The sequence below is a fragment of the Poecilia mexicana genome, unplaced genomic scaffold, assembly GCF_051168715.1.
Source record: "Poecilia mexicana isolate PSO_F unplaced genomic scaffold, ASM5116871v1 scaffold_15, whole genome shotgun sequence".
Taxonomy (NCBI): Eukaryota; Metazoa; Chordata; class Actinopteri; order Cyprinodontiformes; family Poeciliidae; genus Poecilia; species Poecilia mexicana.
Window position 1 is genome coordinate 1832048 of NW_028263384.1, and position 12953 is coordinate 1845000.

Below are 12953 nucleotides of genomic sequence, written 5' to 3' on the forward strand. Positions count from 1 at the left end.
GTGAATTAGAAGAAGTTTTAGAGATCAAACAGTCGCCTTGGTTATTTTATATGTAAATAAGAGATAGAAACTTCCTTCTAAGCATAGATAGCCACCTTCCCATGTCGGGGAATTTGCGGTGCGGATGGGGAATTTGCAGTGGGAGTTGTGCTCCTCGTGGTGTTTGGTGATTGGTCAGCGGCAGCGGGGATCTCCAGGACATCTGCTGGAAACTCTGGGTGGAAGGTTACAGCTGCAGTCCTGAGCACAGGCAGAGACCTCGCTCTGCTCAGAGGGGGATCCCGCTGCGCTGACGCACCATGACCGGCTGCTCCGCCGCTGCCGCCGCCGCCGGCGGCCTGGTCAGAGCGCTGAGGCGCCGCCTGAAGTCCCTCCGGCGGCTCCTGCTCTCCTCCGGGTCGGACGGCGGCGCCGGCTGCTGGGAGAAACCCGGGCTGGAGAAGCTGAGAGCTTTAGAGTGTTGTGGACCAGAATCCCTGAGTGAGGCTGTGAGTAATCCTGAGATTTAACGTTAACAGATGTTTGTTTTTATACGTTTCTCAGAAAACGGTGGAATGGTTTCAGCTGCAGAAACTCCTTACCAAAAGCTTTCAGTGCAAATATGTCAGCACAAGACAAAACTAACTCACATGTAACTTTTCAGCAAGATGTGTAGGAGCTTGTTTCAAGTCAAACATTCATTAATATTGATGAAAACGTTCTCGTTCCATTGGCAGATAAAAAACAATTTCCCCCGTTGAAATAATCTGCCAGAAGTTTTTAAACTTTATTCAGGAATTATTGACTCAATAATCTTCCCAGAGGAAAACAACCCAGATTAAGATGTTTAATCTAATTAATTTTATCAACTCAGTTCCTGTCATAAACAGATTTATCTTCACTGATATTCTGTTGGAAAGTCGGATTATTTCTGTTGTTTGGCTTCATGTGTGCAGAATAAACCTTTACAACTTGTGATTACCTGCAATAAAAGGTGAATAATCTGACTGCAAACACTGTGAATAAACGGATAATTAATCATCTGGAAACAGGAATTTCCTTCTTATCCGACAGAACGTAGCAGCTCTTCCCTTAACCTCTAGTTTTTGTTGTATTCTTTACGTTTTAAATAGTATTTAGTGTAATTTTTTTCCAGGTTTGTTTCAGAAACGTTTTTGCTCAGAGGATAAAAACCGGCTGACGGTTTGAGTTGATGTAATATTACTGCTGCGTAATGTTCCCACTGGGAGGTTTGCTCAGCTGATTGAATTTGCTCACATGGCCTCTTAATTATAATTATAATTATCTCACAGATGCGAAGCCTGTTACTGAGGCCAACCTGTCAGAAATTATCACCCGAGTCACAGAATAAAGGAAATATGGACTTTGACTTTCAGCGAAAGATAAAAACTGTCAGATGTGGAAAAATTTAATATATTTAAAACCATGTTGGATTTTCAGGTTGGAGTTGGTAACAAAGCTCATTGAAATTTAGTCGTTTAGTTGAAATTTCTGAATGAAATTCAGACCAAAATTTCTTCCAAACTGTCAGATTTCCTGTAATCCTTCATTCTGTTCTTCAGCAGTTCTCAGAGTTTCTGAGGCTTTAATTTGAGTTTTTCTTGGGCTTCTGCAGCTTTTTCTCTGGTTTTCAGTGCAGGCCTGGGCGGCGTTCAGAGGAATGTTTTTGTTTTGGTTGTGAAGGAACATCTTTCTCACATATGAATCATTCAGGCATTAAAAGGCTCGTAAACTCGAGGGTTGGTCCGGTTGTGTTTTCAGGATGTTTAGGCTCTTTGTTTCTGTGAGTTAGTCACAAAAACACCAGGCATCATTTCTTTACAGCGTTGATGAACCAAGTATGGAGAACTATGGATTATAATATTTTAATTTGATTATCTTGAGTTGTTTTATCTTATTTTACTTTGTTTAGGCTTAATTTATTCCAGTTTGCTAATCCTGTTTTACCTGGTTTATTTTTCTTATTTTAGCTCCTATAATCTTTTATTTATGTTATATTAAACAAACCTTGTCTTATTTTAGTTTATTTTAGCTTAACTATGCTTAGTTTAGTTAATCTGAGTTTTTTAGCTACCCTAAGATTAACTATGCTTGTTTTAAGCTTTGGCTCTAAAATCTTAATATTTCTTAATTTAGCCTATTTTACTTTAGTTTTTTGTCTTATATCTTTTTGTATCTTAGATAATTTCTCTTTTTTTATCTTACTTTATTTTTGGTAATCTTAGTTTGTCTTGTGTTTAATTTGCTGTATATTTTTACATTCTGTTAGTTAATTTTGTAGTTTATTTTATCTTTTTGTGTCTTTTTATGTTTGGAGTTAATATCATTACATCATATTATCTAATTTAGTAGCTCTGCGTGGCTAATCTTTAGCTTAACTTGGCTTATTTTTGCTTATCTTGTATCTTTTATATCTAGGTTCATTTTTGAATATCTTTTCTTGGTTAATTTTATATCTTTGTGTTTTTTAGCTTATTGTTTATCTTATCTTGCCTGGTTTAATCAGGGCTTTCAGTTATTTGCCTGTTTGGCCGGGTTTTATTTATTTTCTGTCCCAGTCCTGCTTTATCTCACCGATTTCCTGCTGATTTATGAGAAATTTGATGTTGCCAGGTTTTTATTAACACCTCATGATTCAGTCACTGAAGGGAAACTTTTCTAGTTGTTTAACCAACAAAAAACTTTTTTACCTTTTTTTCCATAACTGTGACTCAGAATCCATCAGTCAGCAGAGGAACTGGAAAAAATTGAGAAAATTAACTGCTTCTGTGCCTGTTTTCAGTTCTGATTGCTTAATTTTTATCATTTAGCACCATAAATTTGCAGGTTAGATTCCCGTGTGGTCGGACGCAGGTGAGCCGAACCTGAGTTTGCTGCTTTGTGCGGTTTCTGCAGAAACAGGTGCAGGACTTTCAGTTTTTATTCCTATAATCAGGAGGTGCTACATGAGCATCCTGTCACTTCGGCTCTGATCCTCCATCTGCGATCTGACTCACTCACTAACACACACACACACACACACACACACACACACACACACACACACACACACACATGCGCCATGATTTCAAATGTCAACATTCAGAAACCTGTCAGCCCTCCAAGCACCAACAAACCGTCCAGAGTCTGTTTCTATCAGCTGCTGTGGCGTTCAGGTGCGCCGTCGGTTCAGCCAGGTGGGAAACCAGTCAGAGCTGCGACGCTTTTGAAGCTAATTACATGCAGCGCAAATTACATGTTTAGCTGCATAATCTTTTTATGGAAACTGGAGCTGCTTTTGTCTGTGATGTCATGATTTTGGATGGAAAATGTGTCATCAAATATAATGGAGAATAACATGAAAAAGTATCAGTTTAGATTAGGACTGAAGCGATTAATCGTTATTAATCGGTTATTGAAATAATCATTAACTGATTTAGTAATCGATTAATCGTTGGCTTTTCAGACTAAAAAACTACCATCTGCTGAAAGAACAACACATTCAGGGCAGTAATTAGGCCAAAACTGTACAGAAAATAGACACATTTTGCATTTAAGATGAATAAAAAAACCTTTTATCTGTAAATCTGTTCAACCCAGAAATCCTCAAACTGCAGTTTTAGCTTCACCTGGTTTAATTTCCTTATAAAACAAAGAAACTATATTTAATTATTAATTAGTTAATCCAAAAAATATTGTTGATACTGATATCAACAATATATTTGATCTTTTCTGCTTGACTGTTGATGTTCAGTCAAGCAGAAAGTTTTGACATGTTAGAAGTACTTTTTAGCTACAGATGCTACAAATGATCAATAGTTCACTAAAAGGAACGCTGTTTTGACACAATTTAGGCAATAAAATGTTCATTTTTTGTTTGAAAAGGAATTAAATTATTAATATGTATTTTTCAATATATAAAATAAGCTTAATTGGTTAAATGAAAAATCTCCACAATATTCTAATTTCTTTTATCCGATTGTCAGAATAGTTGATAGATTGATCTATATGAAGCTCTTCAGAGGGCAACTACTAAAGGTAATCCATTATGCAAATTTCACATTTTACATGTTTTTATTCCTCCATTTTGGTTTTCTTTTTGGTCTCTGGAAACTGAGCCATTTCAAAAACCTCATGATTGTTGAGTCACAGACCAACAACCAAGCAACCCCAGCAGAGCTCTAGCACGTTTGGTCAGTTTGTTTTACCGTTGTATGCTCTGTACAATGGCTGCTGGAAAAGACACGAGTTTTGTTGTTGGCTTTCCATCCAGAAACCACTGGCTGCTTTTCTGTTGGTTGTGCAGGAGGCTCCACTTCTGCTTTTCAAAGATGTATGGTTGTGTAATTGTGCATCTGTTTGCAACCATTTTCTCATGGAGTTGAGTTGGGGGGTGTGGCTAAAAGCAGCTTATTTGGATTTAAAGTGACAGAGCTCATTCTGAAAATAGACTAAAGTCTCCACTATCAAAGAATGATTTTATGCAAAAAGTGTATTGAACATGATTTGTATAGGCCATAGATGCATCCTAACCTGTTCAAGGAAGCATTATCGGTCACTTTTAACAGTGGATTTGAGTTTTAATCTAATTTAACCAGAGAAACTGGAGATTTCTGCTGCACAGCTTCCCGTTGGGGCACAAAAACTGCAAACAAAGAGACGAAGAGGTGCAAACAGGGAAGGAGAGGTGAGAACAGATCAAGTAAAGATAGAAGAAGTGAGACGGAGGGAGCAGAGAGGGAGGAGAGAGAGGGAGGCGTTGTCTCAGGGAGAGAGAGAGGCAGCGCCGGCTCCGTCCTGCCGCCTCGCAGTTGATGCTCGGAGCATGTTGGCGCCACAGAAGCTGAGACGTTTTCGGGACTACAGGACCCAGAATCCTCTGGGGCAGCCGGCAGCCGGCAGGTCGCCCACCTGGGAGCTGCAGGTATGCAGAGGAAGGGGATGCCGGGTTTATTTACCTGTTTGGTTGGTGAGTTCAGGATCCTCAGCAGGAGGTTGTTCAGTGTTTCTGGACTGCAGCAGGTTTCAGGGCGTCTCCATGACAACCGGGATTTCCTGCTGTTTGGATGACGAACAGGCGGGAAACTTGTGACTCGCATGAAACGGAGGGAGAAACATCTGATCGCTCCTGGATGTTTCTGCAGCTCCGGATGAAACCCTGCTGGGAATCCTCCAACGAGGAAAAACGAGTTTAGAAATCGATCAGTAATGGCTCAGCTGCTCAATCACCTTATTGATCGGATACAACCTGCTCTGACCTTGTTGTTTAAGTGTTGCATGCAGATTTCAACACATCGGAACCAGGCTAGGTGAAACCGGGCCGATTTTAATCAATGTTTATTTCCATCTTGTTGCTGTTTTTGTTCGGTCATGTGACAGTGAGGCAGTGTTGGATTGTGGGTAATTTAACTGAGGTAGAGAAGCAACACGAACTGCGTTGTGTTGTCATGTTTTATGGTTTCAAAATGTTATATTTCTAATGAAGACCAAAACGATTAATCATGATTAATTGACTATAGAAATAATCGACTACTTTAGTAATCGATTAACTTTAGTTTTGTGGAGAACACATAACACTGCAACTGGAAGATGTTTTAAATATCCAAAATAAAGCACAACCAAAAATAAGAAATAAAAATTAAATAAAAGCTGCAGGCAACCTAAACAGAAAATAAATTGGATTATGATGTCTCTGTAAACAACATAAATGTTAATTTATCATGGAATCAGGCTGGTCCGACATTTAAACTGATATATAAAATACAAAATCAGTAAATATTGCTATAAAACAGTAAATATATTGGTTTTGGTCTAAATTTTAAAATCGGTGCATCTGGCTGATGATGTTTACAGTCAAATCGTTGCACATTAATTTTAATGTGAAGCACTCAGCAGGCAGGACGAGGAAACGCATAAAGGCATCGATGGAAATCCATCAACCTGAACTGGAAACAACAGGATCCTCTTGTTTACTTCTAATTTTAACCTGGAAATGGAGAAGAGAAGAAACTTAAAAATAAGTTTAATCTTAAAAGTTCTGGTCCGGATGAGGAAATAGTTTGTCTGCTGGTTGAACAAATGTACATTTTAAGTGAAAATAAACTTGATTGTTTTGTAGATTGAGCTGATTTAAACTGAAACAGATTAAAAATAAACACATCAGGATGACTTTGGTTGGAAAATAAGGAAATAATTTACATAATAATTTATTCCAGGCAGGCGGCGCAGCAGCCAATAAAATTATTTCACTCTAATTCAGTTTTCAGGCTTTGGGGGATTTACTTCACACCTACATATTTTACCAAGGAGGCTGTAGAAATAGAGTTGGGGGAAGAAAGGAATATTTAATATGCTAAAAATGGAGGAAATGAGGGGAAAATGGAAAAATGAAGGACAGAAGTGGAGGAGTTGGTGAAAGTTTAAAGGAAAAAGAAGGAAGAGATGCTAATTGTGGTAATTTCCTGCTTCCACCAAATGAAAATATGATATTTAAGATTAGAATATGACATCAGACCAATAAAAATGTTTTCATCCATACATCTGTTTAAAGGTTTTTGTTTTCAAAATGTGAATTTATTCTAATTTACTGAATATGACCGTAGTAGAAAGAACTGAGGGAGGAAATGACGAGAGATGGGAGGAAGTGAAGAAAAAGGAAAATATGTCGCAGAGTAATTTTAAGCATTTTCCAGGAATGGAAAAATGTTTTTTTAAACTCTTCCTCCATCTGCTGAGTGAAACTCTAAAAATAAAGTTCAACATGATGACGATGGTGTTTGTGCTGCAGGATGACGTCCCCATCAAAGAGATCAGCATCACCCACCATGTGAAGGAGGGGTCGGAGAAGGCCGACCCGCGGCAGTTTGAGCTCCGGAAGGTTCTGGGTCAGGGTTCGTTTGGGAAGGTGAGTCGGTTCCGGTACCAGGCAGCGGCAGAGTCTCCATGTTTTCGTCTTTCTGAATGAACTCGCCTCCGGTCTGCAGGTGTTTCTGGTGAGGAAGGTCACAGGACCGGACGCAGGTCAGCTCTACGCCATGAAGGTCCTGAAGAAAGCCACGCTGAAAGGTAAACACACCTGGATGAGCCTCTTTCCTCCTGAAAACTCTGGAAATCTGTTGCTTTGGTTTGGATTCAGTCCAACAATCTGCTGCTTCCAGATCACAGGAACCAGAACGGTGCATATTTGTAAACAATAAAGAAAAATGTGCGTCCACAGAAAATGGTGCAGTGAGTCCACCGGGCCAGTCGGTGGCGCTGTAGCACAGTGAGAGAATGACAACAAGAACACAGAACTCTTGCCTATGGGCTCTTTGCACCTAAGGCGTTGACGTCACATCTCCAGGAGCTAATGCGGCTCACTTTTTTCCGCTTTGAGTTACCATGACTGGTAGAAAAGACTAAGTCGTATTTCAGATGCAAAAAACCAATACTATGAACATTGTTGTCTTCCTAATATAATGGGCTTTTAAGTTTTCGTTAATTTCCAAGCGATCCTGAATTAAGAAGATGGCTTGTAAATATCTGTCGCTACCAGCTAACGCCGCACAGCAAAGTTTGCAGCCTTCACTTCACTCCGGATCAGCCTAAAACTACCGGGGATACGGATGATAAATAAAGGAGCCTCCCTGAGTTATTTCCATGGAATCACTTCTATATTCAGCCTGAAAGAGTTTATGGGAACGAGAGAGCAGACCAGAGCCAGACAGCCGAGCAACTGATCCGCCTGTACATCCTGCTGTAAACACCGTCCTATCTGAGCTCTTCACAAGAAACATGCAAAGGTAATAAAACGAAATAACACGGAGACATGAAGCAACACGGTCATATTTTTCTAAAAGCAGCAACTTTGAACCTGAACAGCTGAACCAGATCTCTGACACCAGAGCTGCGCTACTGTCAAGCTATGAGGCTTGTTGAGCTTCGTCAGGCTTCGGAAGTAAAAAGTCCGAACCGGAACCGAACCCCGTTAGTCTGTGACACTAACGACAATAAACACACATGATATACTTGAAAATAAGATAAATACATTGTCCGTTAGAATGTTTAGATACTTAAATAGCACATTTTACAAGAACAATGTCCGAGAATATTGCCTACTAGCATAAGCTAACGTTAATGTTAGCCACAAAGTTTAAGTAAAACTCACCTTCGTGTCAGTGAATGTATAACGAGGCGAACATCTAAAACCTTTCTCCAGCTGACTTGTTGGGGCTTCGGATCGATGTACAAACCTTGGCCAAGCACTGCAAGCACCTGATGTAAATGATATTTGTATTGGATCGGAAACAATCGAGCCGCTTTACCCCGAACGCGGAAGCTGAGGTGCAAAGAGCCCATTCCCTATACCCTAACTGTTGAGCATATGAGAGCCTTTAGAGATAGAAAAAAAAGCTAATGAAATTTTGAGATTAATCTCAGAAATTTTCTAGAAAAGACAAAAAAAATTCTGATCTCCAAAAGTCACAAATTTTCTAGAGAAAAAAAACCTCATACATTTTGAGATTAATCAGAAATGTTCTAGAAAAATTGGAAATTTCTGAGTTTAAAAAGTTTAACATTTGTTTGAAAAACTGATATTTTGAGATTAAGAAGCTTTTTAGAAAAAATATGGAGACTTCTAAATTTTGAAAGTTGAAATTTTTCTTGGTGTCAAAAAAAAAAAAAAAAGAGTTTTAAAACTTTGATACAAAAGATGGCTCCAAACCAGGAAGTCGACTGCAGGGCATTCTGTTTTGGTTTTATGGGGTGTAAATACCGTCTGTAATCTGTATTTACATGGATTACAGACGTACAGAGTCACGGTGAGTCTGTTTTATTGAAGCTATGAAATTGTGTTTCTTCTTCTGTGGATTCTCGGACGTCATCTCCCAAAATGGAATTTCACACTTTCTCATGAGACGGACGAAAAAAGCAGGAGGGAGAAATAAACCCCAGAAAGGAGGCTGATCTCCAACCAAACACCATCTGCTGCTGCAGACGAGTCTGCTGCATCCTGATTCATCTTCATCGCCCTCCTCCTCTTCCTCTCCGGAGCTCAATCAAGCGGCGCTGCTGCACCTTTGGCTGCCGGGTTAATCTGGAGGTTTCTGTGTTTTCCAGTTCGCGACCGGGTCAGAACCAAGATGGAGAGGGACATCCTGGTGGAGGTCAACCACCCCTTCATCGTCAAGCTGCATTACGGTGAGTCGGCCAATCGGAGAGCTCTGTGACTCGCCGATCGGCCAATCAGAGAGCAGTTTGGGTCTCATCTGTGTCGTCTGCAGCGTTTCAGACGGAGGGGAAGCTTTACCTCATCCTGGACTTCCTGAGAGGAGGAGACCTGTTCACCCGCCTCTCCAAGGAGGTAAACGCTCAGCATGGCTAAAACTAAGTACACCCTGAGCAGGGAGACGCTGTCAGAAAACCTAAGTACACCCTCAGCAGGGAGACGCTGTCAGAAAACCTAAGTACACCCTGAGCAGGGAGACGCCGTCAGAAAAACTAAGTACACCCCGTGATCTCAGAAAAACTAAGTACACCCCGTGATCCAGCAGCTTGTAGACCTGGTGTTTAAAAAATGAGACCTGATCCAGTCTTCAGCTTCAGTTCATTAAGTTCTGCACGGTGCTCTGAAGGCCTGGACTTTGACTAGACCAGAGGTCTAGTCAAAGTCAGGTCAGCCAAATTAAAGTCGTTTAAATCTGCAAATGTCATAATTTTAGATAAACATCTATCGGAAATTTGTTGCCATTTTATTCTTATTTTTTTGTTTGCCAATTGCTGCTGGCTAGTCTGAAGGAGCTGGGTGGGGGAGGAGCTGCGTCTGCTCGATGTTTTTCAGGTTTTCAATGTTTCCTCAGAGGAGAAGGAAGTTTCTCGAGGATCTGACCTCTGACCTCTGAGCCGTTTCTCTGCTGCAGGTCATGTTCACCGAGGAGGACGTGAAGTTCTACCTGGCGGAGCTCGCTCTGGCGCTCGACCACCTTCACGGCCTGGGCATCATTTACAGAGACCTGAAGCCTGAAAAGTGGGTTCACACACACACACACACACACACACACACACACACACACACACACACACACCTACACTCAACTTACTTAGGGAAATAAAAACCAAAACAAACTAATTTTCTGCAGAAAGCAGAAGCTGCGTTGGTTCAGTTTTATAGTCGCAACGATTGCAGTTTTTACAGATACACTGATTTTTGATTAAAATTTTAACTGCAAGATCTGTAATTAATTCATTAATTAATCACATTTTAATACTATATATTGACAACATAAGTATAAACTTATGGCTTGTGTTTTAGGTTGCCAACATTATTAATTTAATAATTAAATTATTAAATTTAGAAATTTTGTAATAAATTGTTAAACTGCTAAATCCTTAGAAATTGTTAGCAGTTTAATATTATTGATAATACAGTTTTATGTTCCATAATGTAATAATTTAGCTATTTTTGATTAAGTTGTAAAGTTAATTATACTTTGACAATGTGTTTCACTGCGTTATTTGAAAATGGTCTCAAATCAACAACATTATCCTTGATCGTGACATTTACTGGGCCGATTTATCATCTAGGAAAGTTTGTTATCATTACAGGCCTTGTTGTGTCTTTTTATTCAGTTTATTATGTAATCCTGGTTTTATAACCCTGCCATCATAAAGCGTCTCTGTGTTTCCAGCATCCTGCTGGACGAGGCCGGACACATCAAGCTGACAGGTTGGTGCCTCTCTTCTCGCTCCATCTTGTTCCCCTGCTGCTCATTTCAGCTGCTGCCGATCCTCTGCTGACGTTTCCTCTCGCCTCAGACTTCGGCCTGAGCAAAGAGTCGATAGACCACGAGAACAAGGCCTACTCCTTTTGCGGGACGGTGGAGTACATGGCACCCGAGGTGGTGAACCGGCGGGGGCACACGCACAGCGCCGACTGGTGGTCGTACGGCGTACTCATGGTGAGGCTGAGAAATAAGAGTAAAGATGTTGGACATCCAGTTCAGATCTGGATCTAGGTCAGCTTTACAGTGTGATGGTTTTAAACTCCAATCTGACTGATAATCTTTTATTAATTTGCAACATAAACGAAAGTTCAAGAGAACAAAGCAGCAGATTCTACGTCCATTTTTATTTATCCATATTAAAGAATCTGGGAAGGATTATAATGGATTTCTAAGCAACTTGAAGTTCAGAACAGAGAGAAATGTTATTTCAGGCAGATCTTCCTGTAAAAACCCCAAAGAGCTCCATTTCCCAGCTAGCAGGTCAAAGGTTAAAGTCAAATTGGTGATCAAGGGTTTCAAGGGAGGATATAAGTTGAAGTTAGCGGTTTAGCATTAGCCTCCACTAATCTGCTTTGTGACAGATTTGTTAACCCGATGTTTATCCACGGGGATGTAGAGATGAACTGTGATGTTAAAGCACAGAGAACTGTTGATTTTCTAAACCCTGAACTGAAGCAGAATCTGATAACGACTCAAACCGCAACTTCCTGTCGGATATTCTTTGGTGCTTTTCCTCACTTTCAGTCTAAATCAGCAGAAAAGTAAAATAAAGTCACTTTTAAAGAAAGTGTAGGAGCTTGGAAGCCATTTTTAGTGGAAGAAGTGGGAGGATAATGAGTTTATCAGAGTTTATAAACACTGTGAAACGCATCAGATCTGACCAGGCTGCTGCTTTTGTTCTTTTTCTCAGTTTGAGATGCTGACGGGAACGCTGCCGTTCCAAGGCAAAGACCGGAAGGAGACGATGACAATGATCCTCAAGTAAGACACTTTATCCAGCGCCGCGCTCCGATCCCATCGGCTTTAATTTCAGCGCAGAGACGGGGAGCAGGGCGGGACCTGCAGCTTTCTGACAGCAAAGCCTGAAAAGTGGAAGTGAAAGAGCGAATGTGATCATGTGGAGCGTGTGAGAACGTCTTCGGAGAGGAAACGTTAACCTCCGCTGCTTCCTCCGGCTCCCTTTCACTGTCGTCTGCAGGAAAGCGCTGAGGCGGCGCTGCAGACTGCTGACGCTGCTTCCTGCGCAGCAGATTACCATCGCGCTCCGCTCTGGACACACAGTGCGGACGTCCAGTTCTGTGGCTCACGCTGCTCTGTTTGTCCTGCTTCTGTTTCCTCTGCAGAGCCAAGCTGGGAATGCCGCAGTTCCTCAGCTCGGAAGCTCAGAGTCTCCTCAGGAACCTGTTCAAACGCAACCCAGCCAACAGACTGGGTAAGATGTTCAAGCATTCAGCATGCTGAGGGGAGCAGAACGTCGCCTACATACCTGCAGCTTTATGGTTTAAACAGGGATTTACCGTCACATTTATGGCAGAAACTGCTGACAACACCATTTATTTATTAAACAGAAAAGCTGTGTGCCACTAAATGATGCTCTGATTAGCTAATTATCATGAATCTGAGCCCATTGATGCTCCGCTTTAACACAACGCCAAGGTGGAAAGACAACAGCAGCGACCTTAGAGAAGCAACTGAAATCATCAGACAAATGACCAAAAACAAAACTTTATTTATCCAAAAGGAAATTAAATGTCGTCATAACTCTAAACATCCAACATGTGACTGAAGGCTGACAGCTTCTCCAACATGCTGCCACCACGACACCTCAGTCAGAGGTTAAAGGTCATGAAAGGACACTGTTTGGACGGGTGGAAGGAGAAAGTTTGGTTTGCAGAATCTGAACATTGTCTTTGTAGAGCTGGTCAGCACGGTGGTGGAGGTGTAGTGATATTGGATTGTTTTGACCCCAGACCAGCTCTTCCATTTTGATTCATCTGGTTAGTTTTAGGTTTAAATAATGTTAAATTGGATCTAATTAATTAGAAACAACCAGTAATAAAGCAGCAGCTGCATTTCCATTAACCATGTAGTTAATTTGACATTTAGAAAACAAATCTGCTTAATGGAAACCCGGCAAATTAAAAAGTTTTGACACTAAGATGGTTTTCTTGGCAGTTTAAACTTGGATTATTTCACAAAGCTGCCATGGAA

General features: G+C 40.7%; 1 protein-coding gene across 3 annotated transcripts in view; it reads left to right on the top strand.

The window, feature by feature from the left end:
• rps6ka3b (ribosomal protein S6 kinase A3b) overlaps window positions 1–12953 on the top strand; it is a 49065-nt gene that overhangs the window by 27198 nt on the left and 8914 nt on the right. The window contains exons 1-10 of one of the 3 annotated variants that reach the window (XM_014969981.2): window positions 122–488; window positions 6767–6883; window positions 6963–7044; window positions 9079–9159; window positions 9243–9322; window positions 9879–9985; window positions 10647–10684; window positions 10774–10916; window positions 11653–11723; window positions 12086–12174. In XM_014969981.2, coding sequence (XP_014825467.2) covers window positions 300–488; window positions 6767–6883; window positions 6963–7044; window positions 9079–9159; window positions 9243–9322; window positions 9879–9985; window positions 10647–10684; window positions 10774–10916; window positions 11653–11723; window positions 12086–12174 — 997 coding nt within the window. In that variant the 5' untranslated portion in view covers window positions 122–299. Of the gene's footprint in view, window positions 1–121; window positions 489–6766; window positions 6884–6962; window positions 7045–9078; window positions 9160–9242; window positions 9323–9878; window positions 9986–10646; window positions 10685–10773; window positions 10917–11652; window positions 11724–12085; window positions 12175–12953 lie in introns of those variants that run through there. The other 2 variants (XM_014969980.2, XM_014969982.2) reach the window with 2 other exon arrangements.